The 17,748-nt window shown below is 47.5% G+C and overlaps 1 protein-coding gene across 1 annotated transcript in view; it reads right to left on the bottom strand.

Annotated features, from left to right (window-relative positions):
* Positions 1–2,302: 2,302 nt before the first annotated feature.
* The window catches only part of LOC308175318 (glypican-6-like), a gene marked incomplete at both ends in the record, with an annotated part of 215,632 nt that continues 200,186 nt past the window's right edge, over positions 2,303–17,748 (bottom strand). The window contains 3 exons of the mRNA XM_080551002.1: positions 2,303–2,589; positions 9,172–9,347; positions 13,163–13,293. Coding sequence (XP_080407128.1) covers positions 2,303–2,589; positions 9,172–9,347; positions 13,163–13,293 — 594 coding nt within the window. The remainder of the gene's footprint in view (positions 2,590–9,171; positions 9,348–13,162; positions 13,294–17,748) is intronic.

Here is a 17,748-nt window from a genome sequence, read left to right as displayed (position 1 = left end):
TGATTTAGGGGCTTTAATGTGTCTTCCAGCCCTGCTGGTGCAGTGAGTCCTTCCTCTGAGAGGCTCCCGTGGGGGTGACCCTGTCAGAGTGGGCGGGGGGAGGGGGGGGCACTGTCAGAGTGGGCGGGGGGAGGGGGGGGCACTGTCAGAGTGGGCGGGGGGAGGGGGGGGCACTGACAGTGTGGGCGGGGGGAGGGGGGGGCACTGTCAGAGTGGGCGGGGGGAGGGGGGGGCACTGACAGTGTGGGCGTGGTGGGACTGCCGCTGTGGGACTCTGGGCTGGCACACACACACACACAGAGACACACACACACACACACACACACAGACATATACACAAACAGTGTATGTGTGGGAACGACCCGTTTGGATTCCGTATGCCTTTGTAACGGCCCTGCTTGTTCTGATAACGACTCCCTTACGGCCTCCGAGACCGGAATTGCACAACACAGCTTAGATTCTCCTCTTTCTCTTCTATAGGAAAAAAGGGTGTCGTGTGTGGCAGCTAGTTTTGGTTTTCTGGACCATAAGTCACACTTTTTTTCATAGTTTGGCTGGTCCTGCAACTTATATATCAAATTCACTTATATATCATACTCATATTCATATTCATCTAAGTGAATTTGATATATAAGTCGCACCTGACTATACGTTGCAGGACCAGCCAAACTATGAAAAAAGTGTGACTTATAGTCCGGAAAATACGGTGTATATATATATATATATATATATATATATATAAAATCCGATATAACGATATATAAAAAATAAAAGTAAAATGATAAGAATATATATATATATATATATATACTATTTTTAATGATGTATGTAAAGCACTTTGAATTGACCCTGTTGGATGAAATGTGCTATATAAATAAACGTGCCTTGCCTTAAACAGTCTGTTCTGAGACAGACAGACAAACAGACAGACAGACAGACAGACAGACATACAGACAGACAGACAGACTCAACGTATTTTCTGCTCTCTCCAGTAACTGTCACCTGTGGTGATTTTGGTGAGAGGAGGTTCAATAGTCACAGGAGTGATGACTTTGTTGTTGTGTGTGTTTAACCCAGGGGAGCCGTTTGGTACGCTCCCAGCCAGACAGACTTGGCAGAGATTCCACGGTTTAAAAACGGAGCTTAAAATCACAACAGCTATTTGGCTACGAAACGAAGCATCAAATAAAGTCACCCATGGCACTGTCGAAGTTTCAAGTGGCAAGTTTATTGTCACTTTACACAAGTGTAAGAGAGTAAAATTCTTAGGCTTCGGTTCCTGACATTGCAGCACAAGACAATAAGGCAATAGGCATAATTCAAGATAAAAAAGTGACTACTAGTAATAAAATAGATCAAGTAGTAAAGTGGCTATGAGCTTAAGGTTAAGGTAGTCCGTATGCATGGGGTGGGCTTGGGGATGATAGTCAATTGTCTACAGTCAGCTTGTTCATGAGCCTGATCGCCTGGGGGAAGTAGCTGTTGGTTAGCCTGGGGGAAGTATCTGTTGGTTAGCCTGGGGGAAGTAGCTGTTAGTTAGCCTGGGGGAAGTAGCTGTTGGTTAGCCTGGGGGAAGTATCTGTTGGTTAGCCTGGGGGAAGTAGCTGTTAGTTAGCCTGGGGGAAGAAGCTGTTGGTTAGCCTGGGGGAAGTAGCTGTTGGTTAGCCTGGGGGAAGTAGCTGTTGGTTAGCCTGGGGGAAGTAGCTGTTGGTTAGCCTGGGGGAAGTATCTGTTGGTTAGCCTCTTCCTTTTGGATGGCATCGGCTCAAACAGACTGTGGTTGGGATGGCTGGGATCTCTGATGATCCTCCGGGCTTTGCTGACACGCCGTTTTCGAATGTTGTAGAACGTCGACCGTTTGGGCGACTTTATTCACCCTCTGCACTGAACGAGTTAAGTTCTCTGCTGCAGGCCTTTCCCTGAGAGCTTGTTGAGGCAACACAGCCTAATGAGCTCCTGTGGAAACATTTAGCACCGATTATATTACACAAAATGGACCCTAGATATCACACATATGTAGAGGCAACATTTACAGAGATAAAAAAAAAAAAAAAAAAAAATCTGCAGCTTTCAGATGAAAACAACGGAAACAGTTGAAACTCACTCTGCTAGGGACGGCCTGGTTGTCGATGCCAGTCAGGATCTCTCCTCAGCTCCAGAAGCTTCTGGAAGTTCTCCATCTGCGAGTCCTAGTCCTGTCCAGTTAGCTAAGGGAAGGCTACCGGAGCAGGAGAACTTGCTGTCCATGTGGGTGTATAAGAGAGTAGTGGGGTCCTTGGTGGCCTTGTGTGCAGATACAGTATTATCTCCAGTTCGTGTGCAGTGTCAGGAGGGTGAGGGGTGGTGAGGACAGGGCGGCCAGCAGCAGAAGGCAGCGTCCAGGTGTGTGTGTGTGCAGGAGGGAGAGGGACAGGGCGGCCAGCAGCAGTAAGGGGGGTCCGGGGGGGTGTGGGGCGGCCGTGCTGGCCGCTCTCTCGTCGCTCCTGTCTGCGTCCACCCGGGGCGGGGCGTCCGTGCCCACGAACACAAACTCTGTGGTGCAGCCGTCTGTGCAGCCGCTGCCACTACCGCTACCACTGCCCTCGTCACCTGGAAGTAAAGCAAGGCAAGGAGAGTTTATTTGTATGGCACATTCACAGGCGATTATTACAATGCATCTGTATACAACCGCTATCCTGCCCGATTAAAAATGACATGTGGGTTTCCCCAAGGATCAATCCCTGGCCCCCTTCTATTCAATCTCTACATGCTTCCATTGGGACGCTCATCCAAAACGCTGCTGCTAGGGAGAGAGAGGTTTTATTCTTGTTTGGTTGGAGGAAGTTGCATCTGTGGCAAGGCAGGTTTATTTGTATTTCAGGGGCAATTCAAAGTGCTTTACATACCTAAAAAAAATATTTCAAGGGATTTGATTTCATGATGAAAATATACTCTGCCCCCCCCCCCCCGCTCGACAGTGTCATCAAGCAAAGCACTGTGCTGTTCTTAAAGAAACATTATAGCAAAAAAACAGGGAGAAGATTTGTACAAGAGAGATTGCAGATAATGCATCTGTATTCAACCGCTATCCTGCCCGATATGGTGTGTAAGATCGCAGTGTAAAATGACACGTTTGCAAACACATTTAGCCTATGTTTACAATGAATTCACAGCGCTCGGATTATGAACCATTAAACATGTTTCAGCCTAAACTCATAACTACTGGAGATATAAGAAATACATAGATAAAACATTTAATAAGATACTAGATTATGGATAAAAATACATAGATAGAAGTGTTCAATCATTACTGCTGCAGAACATGAAGGTTTTTAGTTTTAAATCTTCCTTTTAATTTTTTTCTTTTTTAGGATGTGTCCCAATGTAAGCATGTAGAGATTGGACACACACACACACACACACACACAGAGACACAACAATATAACAGTATGAACACATAGACACACAGATATAAGAGTATGAATACGTAGACACACTCGCGCACACACACAATTCCCAGACACATCGTTCACACATGACTCAATGCAAGACAGCGTCAAACCACACAACCACTCAGCCTCCCTGCCCACGCGTTAAACCTGCAGTCTCAGGGACAGATATGATCTGAAGCGGCTGTCTCATACGTTGTCAATGAGAGGCCTTCAGGAAGAGAATGGACAGTGAAGCCTTGGCAGCTCACAGACACACATCTCCCTAACGACGACATCGCTGCCTGTCTGCCTGCCTGCCTGCCTGCCTGTCTGCCTGCCTGCCTGTCTGCCTGCCTGCCTGCCTGCCTGACTGCCTGTCTGCCTGTCTGCCTGTCTGCCTGTCTGCCTGCCTGCCTGCCTGACTGCCTGCCTGCCTGCCTGTCTGCCTGCCTGCCTGCCTGCCTGCCTGCCTGACTGCCTGTCTGCCTGTCTGCCTGTCTGTCTGCCTGTCTGCCTGCCTGCCTGTCTGCCTGCCTGCCTGTCTGCCTGTCTGCCTGCCTGCCTGTCTGCCTGTCTGCCTGCCTGCCTGTCTGCCTGCCTGTCTGCCTGCCTGCCTGCCTGACTGCCTGCCTGTCTGCCTGTCTGCCTGTCTGCCTGTCTGCCTGTCGGCCTGCCTGCCTGTCTGCCTGCCTGCCTGCCTGCCTGCCTGCCTGCCTGCCTGCCTACCTGCCTGCCTGCCTGCCTGCCTGCCTGCCTGTCTGCCTGTCTGCCTGTCTGCCTGCCTGCCTGCCTGCCTGTCTGCCTGTCTGCCTGTCTGTCTGTCTGCCTGCCTGTCTGCCTGCCTGCCTGCCTGCCTGCCTGCCTGCCTGCCTGCCTGCCTAACTGCCTGCCTGCCTGCCTTTCTGCCTGACTGCCTGTCTGCCCGTCTGCCTGCCTGCCAGCCTGTCTGCCTGTCTGCCTGCCTGTCTGCCTGCCTGCCTGCCTGCCTGCCTGTCTGCCTGTCATCTGTCATCTCCTGCGTTGTCACCAACACTGTTATTCAGTTTCTTAACGACGTCTATCTGTCTGTCTGTCTGTCTGTCTCGCTTTCCCCCGACGCAGCGGGTCCGCTAGTCCTCCGTGACGGGAGCTGAGTAGAGCTGAGTGTGTGTGTGTGTGTTGGGGTATGTGTGTGTGTGTGTTGGGGTATGTATGTGTGTGTGTGTGTGTGTGTTGGGGTATGTATGTGTGTGTGTGTGTGTGTGTGTGTGTGTTTGGGTATGTATGTGTGTTAGGGCTGCACGATTAATCGATTTTAAATCGAAATCGCGATTTGAAATGATGCGATTAGCTAATCGCAAAGCCTGCGATTTGCCTGCGTTTTGTTTTTTTTTGCCATTTAGCAGACGCTTTTAATCGAAAGCGATTTACAATTACGAATTACAGGGACATTCCCCCTGGAGTAACTGAGGGCTAAGTGCCTTACTCAAGGGCACACTAGTAGTGGTGTGGTTTCAGGCGGGATTTGAACTCACACAACCTTCCGATCACAAGTCCAACTCACTAGACCACCACTACCCGTATGGGATACGTCATACAGCGCGTCGGATTCAACGTCAATGAACGTCAACGTCAATGAACGTCAACAATGAACGTCAACAATGAACGTGAACGTCAATGAACGTCAACGTCAATGAACGCACACCAACAACATCGCACGTGAAACGCCCACGTTTCGGTAGCTAGCAATAGCAACATTCATGGTGGATAATGGCTTCAGCAGAACCAGAAGCAACGTTGGACGATTTAGTCCCGAAGAAAAGCAGCACTTCTGTTGTGTGGAAGTATTTCGGATTTAGGACGACTGATGTGCAACAAAAACAGGTGTTGTGCACGACCTGTCGTGGAACAGTCGCTACATCCAGAGGCAACACCACAAACCTATATCAGCACTTGAAAAAGTACCACAGGCAGCTGTATGACGGGTGTGCGGTCAGAAAGGGAGAGTTGAGTGAACGTCCCGTAGCCCAGTCTAACAAAGTTAAACAAACTAGTGTTTCAGAGTCGTTTGTGGCTGTTACGGCATATGAAAAGGGCTCACGAAGGCACCGTGAAATAACAGATTCCATCACGCACTACCTCGCAAAAGACATGGTGTCTATTAACACTGTGAGCAACTTAGGGTTTAAAAAACTTATCCAAACGCTGGATAAAAGATATACGATTCCCTCCCGCACGTACTTTAGCCATGTGGCTATCCCAGAAATGTACGCGGAATGTAGGAAGAAAATTGAGACGGAGCTGAAAAAGGTCCAGTACTATGCGACAACAACCGATCTGTGGTCGAGCAGGACGACCGAGCCGTATCTCAGTCTCACCGTGCACTTCATAAATTCCGACTTTGAGTTGAAGAGTCATTGCCTGCAAACGGTATACTTTCCTGCTGACCACACGGGAGAGAATATTGCCCGTGGACTAAGAGAGTCCTTGTCCAACTGGGGTCTGAAGGAAGAGGATCAGACGTGCATCACCACTGATAACGGATCAAATGTTGTAAACGCTGTGGAACTGAATCAATGGACAAGGCTTCAGTGCTTTGGACACAGGCTGCATCTTGCCATTGGTAAGTGTATTTAAAAAATATTTTAAAAGTGTAAAAATGCTATTCTCTCTCTCCCTCTCTTTCCCTCCCAATTTTCTCTCCTCTCTCTCTCACCCCTCTCGGTTTCAGAATTATTGTTATTACATTTTCAATCTGAAAAATGCAATACTGTACCTTCCACAAATAATGTTTTGATTCATGATTTTCTTTTTCAGAAAATGCTCTGAAAGAGAAGACCGTGAAAGACCGTATAAGTCGGGCAATAGGACTTTGTAAGTCTATTGTTTGCCATTTCTCGCACAGTTGGAAAAAGAAGGTTGCACTGAGTGAGGCCCAGCGAGAGTTGATGCACTCGTTGATCACAGAGTGTCCAACAAGATGGGGCTCAAGGCAGAAAATGGTCGGGAGGGTGTTGGAGCAGAGAAAGGCCTTGTGTCAGGTTCTCTCTGAAGACAGGAAGACGCGTCACCTGGTCCCCAGTTGGCAGGACATAGATGTCCTTGAATCCATCAACAACATCCTGCGTCCTCTCCAGGAGTTCACAGATGCCCTCTCTGGTGAAGCTTATGTAAGCGTATCGTACCTGAAGCCAGTCCTTCATCTCCTGAAAACATCAACTCTGGCTGCAAATGACGAGGACACAGCCCTTACCAAGGAAATAAAGTCAATGGTCCTTGGCTACCTGGAGAATAAATACAGCGACCCAGCCACACAGGTAGGGGGATGGGAATTGATATGGTTTCAACTGTTTTATTATCTCTGAGAATGCAATTAGAAAAACATGCCTATATTAATGAAAGGAATTGATAAGCTTGGAGGCATACAATGTAGATTCTCTGAGTTAACTATTCTCTAATGATTCTACACACAGGAGCTTATGGACATCACTTCGTTCGTTGATCCAAGATTCAAGACAGAATACATGAGTGCAGAGAATGTCCCAGACATCAAAGCAAAAGTGAAGATCGAAATGGAACAGGTGGCACGAAAGGTAACTTGTATTTATGTGCAGTTTAGTGAACACAAGATGCCACATGCAATGATATTGTATTTTGATTTCATTGATCGGCAATTTTTAAAATGTTTACATAAAATGGCCAATTGCTTAGAATTACATTGATGCAAAACTTAAAAGCTCTCATCTCTACGCTCATCTCTGTGTTTTGCAGGAGAAGATGGCTCATGCCAGCACCACAGACGCTGTGCTTCAGAGTGCAGGAGAGGCAGAGCCATCCACTGCAAAGAAGGCAAAGCGGTCATTGGGCAGCTTCTTTAAGAAAAGCACTGCTGTGCCCCCTGCTTCAACCACTGCGCAGTTGATGGGTGCCATAGAAGCTGAGGTGAACACCTACCTAATGACTCCCACCATCGATGGAGAGGAGGATCCCCTGGCCTGGTGGAAGGTTCACTGTGTTAACTTTCCGATGCTGAGCATGCTGGCTCGCAAATTCTTGTGTATACCAGCCACAAGTTCCCCATCAGAAAGAGTGTTTAGTGCTGGAGGCAACGTGGTCACTTGTCAGCGTTCATGTCTGAAACCAGCAAAGGTTTGACATGTTGGTTTTCTTGACCAAAAATCTGTAAAGATAAACATTTGTGTTGAGAAGTAGAGATGACAGGGAATTACTATTGTATTTGTTCTGCGTTTTATCTATTTCAATGTTTACAGAAAGGACCTATTATTTTTTACTGGATCATTTTTATTAGCACTTTATTTAATTTGATTGCAGTATGTGCAATATTTAGATGCTGCTCCTGAGCCAAGCCATAACCTTGTTTGTAGAGAGGTCCTATTTTATTTTGATATTGTAATTGTTAAAAAAAATACACTTGTTGAGAGAAACTAAATGGTGTTGCTGTTTAAAAAACCCATAAATAAATATGTTGTCCCAATTCATATCTTTTAAGTTCTCATCCTTGCATTAGAATTAGAGCAGTTAATAGTTTGATGGTATCATGTGGTAATGCTCTCTGAACATAGGTGATAGATAGATTCATCCATTCACCTGCCAAGTATTTTTTGAAAGTACCTGCCCTTTTCCAATTAAGCTTTCCTAGATGGTTGTGTGAAACAAACCACCTGAGTCAGGTTAGTAATGCTCCATCACATGTTTTAATCTGAAGCTTGATTTTAAAGCAACCCAACTTTAAAGCAACCCAATGTAAGTTTAGTTCTTTCACTCGTAGCTCGGGCTGTGGGGGTGCTAGAGGAGGGAGCCTCTAAGTCCCCTGAAGACGTACAAACAAACTGCACGTTGATACGACCTTCCTAGCCGGAGATATGGCCACACTTTACAAAAACGTCCTTTTTTTTTTGTATTTTTTTTTGCTATTTAAAAAAAAAAAAAACGCAAATTAATCGCAATCGCAATATCTGTCCAAATAATCGCAATTCGATTTTTTCCCCAAATCGTGCAGCCCTAATGTGTGTGTGTGTTTGGGGCTTCAGGGTGACAGCAGAGATCTTATTTCCCTGACGGGGATGGGCGGTGGAGGTCTAGACTGTGTGTGTGTGTGTGTGTGTGTGTGTGTGTGTGTGTGTGTGTGTGTATGGGCAGTGGAGGTCTAGACTGTGTGTGTGTGTGTGTGTGTGTGTGTGTGGGCGGTGGAGGTCTAGACTGTTTGAGGCTGTTTTGTCCAACGCCACGCTGGGATTAATGGAGCTTCTCTGTGAAGCAGCGAGCTGCTGAGTGTCTGTGTCTGTGTGTGTGTGTGTGTGTGTGTCTGTGTGTGTCTGTGTGTGTGTGTGTGTGTGTGTGTGTCTGTGTGTGTGTGTGTGTCTGTCTGTCTGTCTCCCACAAGGCAGACTGGGCCGTCTGAGGAGAATGGTGCTGGAGAAACCAAATCAATGGACTGACCCTTTATGAAGAAAATGGAGATATGGACGAATTCCAAACCTGTGAACTGACCCCTCTGTGGTGGCTAGAAGTCTATGGATTGACCCCGACGTGGTGGATAGAAGTCTGTGGAATGATTCCAAATCTATGGACTGACGCCTATGGGATGGCTAGAAGTATATGGACTGATTCCAAATCAATAGACTGACCCCTACGTATGAGGAAAATGTAGACCACACTATGCACCAATTCCCGAACCTCTGGACTGATCTATTCTGTTCTATTATTTATGATGATCTGTGAATATAATTTTTCTTGTTTCCTTCTCTTCTGAGGGACTTACTGGAGTCGGGGAAGTAGATGTCGTTTCCATTGTAGGCGTTCCTCAGCTTGTTGGTCATGACCCTCAGAGCCATGACCTGCTGGCGAATCAGTGTGTCTGGCCGGGTGATGTCCACCTCCACCTCAGGGTTGTTCACCTGGCTGGTCAGCCCAGCCTTCACCACCTCAGGGAAGTACCTGAGAGAGGGAGGGAGGGAGGGAGGGGGAGAGAGAGAGAAATACAGAGAGAGAAAGAGATGTAAAAAAAAAAAACGTCATTATCCAACCACGAATGAACTAACAACTAATAAATCCACAAACGGACAGATTAATGAACGAACGCTTTACATCGATCCGCTGGGAAAAAAAACCTTCCTGTCCGCGACGCCATCAAACACAACACAACGTCACACGGGACTCGTTCCGTTTGACGATGAGGAAGTGAGCCGTTTCACCATCAAACAACTGTTTCTTTAGACGCGTCCGTCTCCCTCCGACGTCTGATTTGTGTCACCTGGAAGTCGCCCGCGGCAAATCATGAGGTGATGTGTCAGACAGGCTAGAAAGGCTCTCAGAGAGAGGCTCTGAGTGGCCATAAAACCCTGCTGCATAATCAAACTAGACAGGCCCATTAAATACCGTCCTACTCTCTCCTCCTGCACCGCGCTAGCTGGCGACATCTGTCAGGGTGTACAGTCTGTGTGTGTGAGTGTGTGTGTGTGTGTGTGTGTGTGTGTGTGTGTGTGGTATTTATTGTATTCCCCTATCAGGATCCTTCAGAAACGATGTCTGCATTCCTCCAGAGACGTGTCCTTAATGTTCAGAGGAGGGGGGAGAGAGGGAAGGGGGGAGACAGGAGTGGTTTGGGGGAGGTGGGGGGGGGGGGGGGTGTTTGTACATGGTGACAGGAGAGAGAGAGGACTAGTACAGATGCAGTATCCTCCATCATTGTAGGATCAGCCATTTATATGTAATTATGACCAGGGTGCTTATTTTAAAAAGTAAAAAGTGGTAAAAGGTAAAAAGTGGTAAAAGTAAATACTTTAGGGACTAAAAAACATTCAAACTTCTCTACAGATGAGGTCACTCGCCTTCCAGTATTAGGTGTATTACAAGTTTTGTAATTACAAAGTATTTTGCAGTATCGTAGGTAGAATCAGTACGACTGACATAGATATCGTCTCTATGGGGAAATCAATGGGAATCACGATCCTCACATTCTCTATCTGGGCTGATTCACAGCAAACATGGTATTTAGGCTCTCTACTTACCTGGCTAATCTAGAGCAGTGGGGTGGAGAGGAACTGGCACAAACAGGGACATTTACACATCTTTTATGACACCATCTGGTGGAATTATCACTGGGGGGGAGAGGGAGGGAGGAGGAGAGGGAGGGAGGGAAGGAGCAGTGGGGGTGAGGTGGTGGGTTCCTGCCAGGTTTCTCTGGCTCGGTGTCAGAGACGGGAGGGAGGGAGGGAGGGAGGGAGGCAGACGTCCATAAGCAGGATGCTGCGCTGACCAGTAGGCGACAGGGACGTGTTCATTAGAGAGGTCAGAGGTCAGAGCTGCTCCAGGAGGCCCAGAGAGGTCAGAGCTGCACCAGGAGGCCCAGAGGGGTCAGAGCTGCACCAGGAGGCCCAGAGGGGTCAGAGCTGCACGAGGAGGCCCAGAGAGGTCAGAGCTGCACCAGGAGGCCCAGGACTGCAGAGTCACTACCTATCCTCTGTCAGGACTGCAGAGTCACTACCTATCTTCTGTCAGGACTGCAGAGTCACTACCTATCTTCTGTCAGGACTGCAGAGTCACTACCTGTCTTCTGTCAGGACTGCAGAGTCACTACCAATCTTCTGTCAGGACTGCAGTCACTACCTACCTTCTGTCAGGACTACAGAGTCACTACCTGTCTTCTGTCAGGACTGCAGAGTCACTACCTACCTTCTGTCAGGACTACAGAGTCACTACCTGTCTTCTGTCAGGACTGCAGAGTCACTACCTGTCTTCTGTCAGGACTGCAGAGTCACTACCTACCTTCTGTCAGGACTACAGAGTCACTACCTGTCTTCTGTCAGGACTGCAGAGTCACTACCTACCTTCTGTCAGGACTACAGAGTCACTACCTGTCTTCTGTCAGGACTGCAGAGTCACTACCTATCTTCTGTCAGGACTGCAGAGTCACTACCTATCTTCTGTCAGGACTACAGAGTCACTACCTATCTTCTGTCAGGACTACAGAGTCACTACCTATCTTCTGTCAGGACTGCGGTCACTACCTATCTTCTGTCAGGACTACAGAGTCACTACCTATCTTCTGTCAGGACTGCGGTCACTACCTATCTTCTGTCAGGACTGCAGTCACTACCTATCTTCCACCGTAGGCTGAAGACCTCCATCTATCTTCTGTCAGGACTACAGAGTCACTACCTATCTTCTGTCAGGACTGCAGAGTCACTACCTATCTTCTGTCAGGACTGCGGTCACTACCTATCTTCTGTCAGGACTGCAGAGTCACTACCAACCTTCCGCCATAGACTGAAGACCTCTCATCTCTTCAGGCTACATCTTAAATGTCCCTCCTAAAGACCTCCTCATCCCCCATTACCCCCCTGTACAGTTTCTCTGTTAGAAATAAACACAAACAAATAAATACAAGAGATGCTTTGTAACTGCCAGTGGCCCCTGGTCCTAGCATAGATTACTTTTTCTTATGAGGACTGATGGATCGACGATTCACTTACTTAGTCAAATGTATTTGTATTTAGTCTCTTTGGAAGAAGGCGTCTGCTAGATGCCAAACATGTAAACGTCCTCCAGCTTTATGGGACATCAGGTCCTCAGAGCCTCAGATGATTCCTCTACAGTGGTTTAACAACATCACACATCTGTGTCTCTAACAAGCTCCAAACACAGCTGTGTGTGTGATGTTTCAAGAAATCTCTTGTTTCTCATTTACATTTTTACATTTTTGGCATTTAGCAGATGCCTCTCATCCAAAGCGACTTACAGCAAATACATTCGTCTTAAGTAACTGAATCATCTATCCAACAAATCCAAGAAAATCCAAGAAAAGTAAAATCTGCTCAGGCCAGGGACCATTGGCAGTCATAATGCCAGAAGAAGGATTAACAAACATAACAGTAGAGAAACTGAACAGGGTGATTGGGAGGTTTCATGAGGGACAGTTAAGGTGTAGCCTGAAGAGATGGGTCTTCAGTCTATGGTGGAAGATAGGGAGAGACTCTGCAGTCCTGATTACCATTATAGAGGCATCTGGTCTAGCACCATGGCCTGGGGTGGTCCTCCAGGGGTCTAGCACCACGACCTGGGGTGGTCCAGTGGTCTAGCACCACGGCCTGGGGTGGTCCAGGGGTCTAATACCATGGCCTGGGGTGGTCCAGGGGTCTAGCACCATGGCCTGACATCTTCCTGTGTCTTGACTACCCCACTCAAAAAAAACAACCTTCATGAATGTACTGTAGTGGTTCCCAGTACACATATCTGACACATGGATGGAGGTAGAGCGTTGCTCCCCTAAAGCAGCTTCTGTCAGGTCCATAGATGGAGGTAGAGCGTTGCCCCCCTAAAGCAGCTTCTGTCAGGTCCATAGATGGAGGTAGAGCGTTGCCCCCCTAAAGCAGCTTCTGTCAGGACCATAGATGGAGGTAGAGCGTTGCCCCTCTAAAGCAGCTTCTGTCAGGATCATAGATGGAGGTGTAGCGTTGCCCCCAAAAGCAGCGTCTGTCAGGACCATAGATGGAGGTGTAGCGTTGCCCCCTAAAGCAGTGTCTGTCAGGGCCATAGATGGAGGTGTAGCGTTGCCCCCTAAAGCAGCGTCTGTCAGGACCATAGATGGAGGTGTAGCGTTGCCCCCTAAAGCAGCGTCTGTCAGGACCATAGATGGAGGTGTAGCGTTGCCCTCTAAAGCAGTGTCTGTCAGGACCATAGATGGAGGTGTAGCGTTGCCCCCTAAAGCAGTGTCTGTCAGGACCATAGATGGAGCACGTGGACCTCCTCACCTGCCCTTGGCGTGACTGTTCCAGCACTGCTCCTCGTCCGCCTCCGTCAGCTTGTCCTTCACACAGATGTCGTCCGGCAGGTTGGACCAGAACTTCTTGGACTGCTTCAGCTTCTCTTTGATGTCGACGACCTGCAGCAGGCAGAACCCCAGGAGGAGGAGGAGGAGGAGGAGGAGGAGGAGGAGGAGGAGGAGGAGGAGGAGGAGGGGTATTAGGGCTGGTGGACTATGATGAAAGTGGCCAGATGGGATCTGTTGCTGAGCGTAAGCCCCTCTACGTGCAGCGGTGGTTGGAAACACTTTGCATTCATCTGTACGCTAAATGAATAATGAACAGCCGATAAAAACCTCATGAACCATTCATCATCAGAAACCTTAATATGGAGCATTCCCCCCTTGATGTCTTCTACCTCTCAGCATTTCATCTATAACATAGTACGTCTTCTTGATGTCTACCTCTCAGCATTTCATCTATAACATAGTACGTCTTCGTGTTTTTCGGCGTTCGTCACTGTGTTTGATTTGATACATTTCGACTACATATTTAGAGGTTTTAGAAGGTTTAGAAGGTTCTTCTGAGGGACATGAGGAAATGGACCCCCCTGTAGAGACCATCTGGCCGTCGTCTGTGAATAAGACTGATCTGGTGACCAGAACGCTGGGGAGAAAAATGGCCCGTGACCCACAGTCCAAACTGGTACAAGCTGTGGTGGTCTGGACTCATGATTACACACGGGAGGTGTGGAGGGAGAGGTTTAAAGAGGGACCCCCCCTGGCTGACTCCGCCTTGATAAAATGAATCACTTGAACCAGTGATCTTGGGGTAACTGGCTAGCTTCCCTCACCTCATTGTTGTGAGGTTGTGTCTTCAATCAACCCCCCTCACACACACACACACACACACACACACACACACACACACACACACACACACACACAACATACGCAACACACGCACAGGGAGCTCAGAGCACATGGTCAGCTGTAGTTCGGCGCCCCTGGAGCAGTTAGGGGTTAAGTGCCTTGCTCAAGGGCACAGCGGCAGTGGTAGGCAGCTTAGTGGATTGTTGGCCCGCCTCTCTAACCTCTATGCTCACTAAAATATATATAAATGTTTTTTGCCACAGTTTGGGCTAGAGTTGCTGTACATGACTACTACCGATGCTACAGGGATGGTTTCAACAGGAAAAGTTGTTTTTTCTCCAACAAATCATGATTACGTAACTCTACAAACAATAGCTGTAGTTGCTGTTACTGCTGTTACAACTGTTAAGTTCCAATAACAACAGATATCGTCACCACATTCTTAAAAATAATGGCTCACGTCACTTTTGAGGAAAATTATGTTTTGGTCTAAATATCTGTGTGTGTATATAATATATGACTTAAGCCATTATTTTAGGAAGGTGACGATATGTCAATATATTGAGGGAGCAAATTAAACATGTACAGGTAACTGTCACTAACTACCCCTACTGTAACTGGATAAGCGTAACAGTAATCTGGGCTTGATTTAAATTGATGTAAAGCTTTATTGATGTGAAGCTGCTTTCCAATGCAGAGCCCTGCAGACGACAAACAGCTTGATGCTTATCAGCTGAGCCGTGAGAGTCGACAGTGTGCTGATCTGCCTCTGAGGAGATCAGAGACAGATTATCATTGTTCTGCGGTTTCTACAGTAACATAACAGCGCTGTACTGCTACAACATCAGCAGCCAGATCACAGGCTCCGTCTTCACTTCACAAGCTCCCAGCCAACACACACTGATCTGATTCTACCTTTCATGAGGAGTTTCTTTTCAAGTATGGCTACAGTTACAAGTAACTACAAGTACCCGAATGGATACATGTGCCTTTCACAACTTTACTTTCTGGATCTATGAAATTCAAAAGCATATTTGAGCTGGCTTGCTTTTGATCAGGACGAGAGAGAGAGTTAGCGAGAGAGATGTGGAGGTATTACAAACCTCAGCCATTATATGGGGGTCTCAGTTGCTCCCATGGGGGAGAGAGAGAGAGAGAGATAGACAGACAGACAGAGAGACACAGAGAAAGATACAGAGAGAGAGACAGAGTGAGAGAGAGACACACAGAGAGACAGAGTGAGAGACAGAGAGAGAGAGAGAGAGAGAGAGAGAGAGAGAGAGAGAGAGAGAGAGAGAGAGAGAGAGAGATGGAATTGGGGAGCGAGAGCCTCAGCTGTACCATCAGGTCGTCTCTGCAATCTCTGTGGGGGGGGGGGGGGGGGTCTCTGAGGGGAGGGGGTCTCTGTACGGGGGACCCGCTGCCCTGCCGTCTGATGTGGTAATCCTGTCATCACACTGACAACACAGCTGGCTGACCTCCGGCCTGCAGCGGGGCCCGTCCACATGATCCAACACCGCGGCTGACTGACCTCCACAAAGACACAGCCTCCCCTGGTGTTCTACCTCCCCCAGCCTCCCCTGGTGTTCTGCCTCCCCCAGCCTCCCCTGGTGTTCTACCTCCCCCAGCCTCCCCTGGTGTTCTACCTCCCCCAGCCTCCCCTGGTGTTCTACCTCCCCCAGCCTCCCCTGGTGTTCTACCTCCCCCAACCTCCCCTGGTGTTCTGCCTCCCCCAGCCTACCCTGGTGTTCTGCCTCCCCCAGCCTCCCCTGGTGTTCTGCCTCCCCCAGCCTCCCCTGGTGTTCTGCCTCCCCCAGCCTACCCCCAGGTCTCACCCCCTGTGAGGTTAATCGTAGCACTGCCCCCCCACGGCCCCCGGCCTCTCTACAGGGACCTCTCTAAGGTAGGAGGTGGATAACACACATCTGAACACACACCTCTCTAAGGTAGGAGGTGGATAACACACATCTGAACACACACCTCTCTAAGGTAGGAGGTGGATAACACACATCTGAACACACACCTCTCTAAGGTACGAGGTGGATAACACACATCTGAACACACACCTCTCTAAGGTAGGAGGTGGATAACACACATCTGAACACACACTCCGCTGTCAGCCGTAATCTTTTAATCCGTCACCCTGAGATCAATAACATAAATGTACAGAAACTGAAGCTCCATCGACCTGAAGGGAACAAAAATAATGAACTAAACCGCCCCGGACTGCAAGAACAGCACTTACCACCTAACTACTCTATAGACGCAAGAACAATGAAGTTCACCACCACCACTTTTTTGTAATTTAAAACAATTATATATAGGGATATTTTTGTGCTCATTCGACCAACTAATTGGACACATTTTCACATAGAGCCCACCTCTGAAATGTAATGAACTTCTAGTGAGCCCATAGAAGCCCATTAGAAATGCTATTTCGGTATCGTCAGCGCTTTGGGAGCCCTGCTCCCCCCAACGCACCAGAAGGATGCTGTATAAATGATGTAAGGCCCAGGGGAGGTCCTTCTGAACGCATGATGAAACCATCAGCATAAGTGTCCCTGATTCTTATGGTATATTAACAGCCTGTCTGCACCTAACTGTACTTATATGCATGTGAGATATTTATGAAGTGATGAATTACTTATGGACTCGGACTTAAAGATCATCAGGTCGACTTGAAGACCGTCAGCTGTGGTCCTCTGTGGCTCAGCTGGTAGAGCATGGTGCCAACAGAACTTAGGTTGGGGGTTCGATACCCGCTGGGACCATATGTACTGTATAACACATGTGCACTCACTGCAATGTAAGTCACTTTGGATAAAAGCCAAGCTAACTGGCGTATAATATAATAGATATAATAAACCACAGGCTATTTACGAAGAAGCTCTTCTGTTTAAACAGCCTGGTGGTTTTAACATAGAGAGATGCTCGCTACAGTAAACTAGCGTAAGATCTCTTCACCAACTCCCACCACCCCTCTGATCCTCTACTGTTCATCATTACAAATGAAAAAATAAAATAATACCTTTCTTCTTCTAGCATTGTGACTGCAAAGGGCATCTGGTCCAAACATAGATGTTTTCTTATCATGATGACTGACGTATAGATGATTCACTTTAACTTTAGACAAACTCACTTTGTATATTATTGATGTCGCTGTTTCTGTGTGAGGCTGATGGAGATGAGGTGCAGTGTGGGGGGCAGGGTTTCCGTTAGAAAAAATTGCCGCCGGACATCGTGTCCGGGAAGATTTCGATTTACCGGACAAACGTGATATATTCCGGACATATTAAAATATAATAAAAATATTTTTTTTCAAAATTATATATATTTTTTTCCAAATCTAATATAGCTGTTTGTCGCGGTGATTACTGTTGTGTAGCGGCCTATATATGCCATTTAATGTCTATTTCTCATCCGATACGATTAGATGCGAGCTATATAATATATAATAATATAACATGATTCGCATGCGCGCTATATGTCCAGCGCTGAACGGGCGCCTCTGGGAACTGAACAGACAGCATCGATCAATGAACGGACTCCACATTACGTTAACTGAAGTTTGTTAAATTGTTTGGGATTAATGTGAGTTTTCTATTTTCTCTTTCCAGTTTGACCCTTTTTTTATCAATAAAACAACGTCATTTCTATAACCAGGTCTCGCTGGTTGGGAACGCATTTCGTTTAGCTGATATGTTACGCAACCGAACAGCTTCG

Source organism: Nansenia antarctica (assembly GCF_963989245.1).
Source record: "Nansenia antarctica genome assembly, contig: SCAFFOLD_123, whole genome shotgun sequence".
NCBI classification, from domain to species: domain Eukaryota; kingdom Metazoa; phylum Chordata; class Actinopteri; order Argentiniformes; family Microstomatidae; genus Nansenia; species Nansenia antarctica.
Note: the sequence above shows the minus strand (reverse complement) of the source record. Positions and strands in the feature narration are given on the sequence as shown.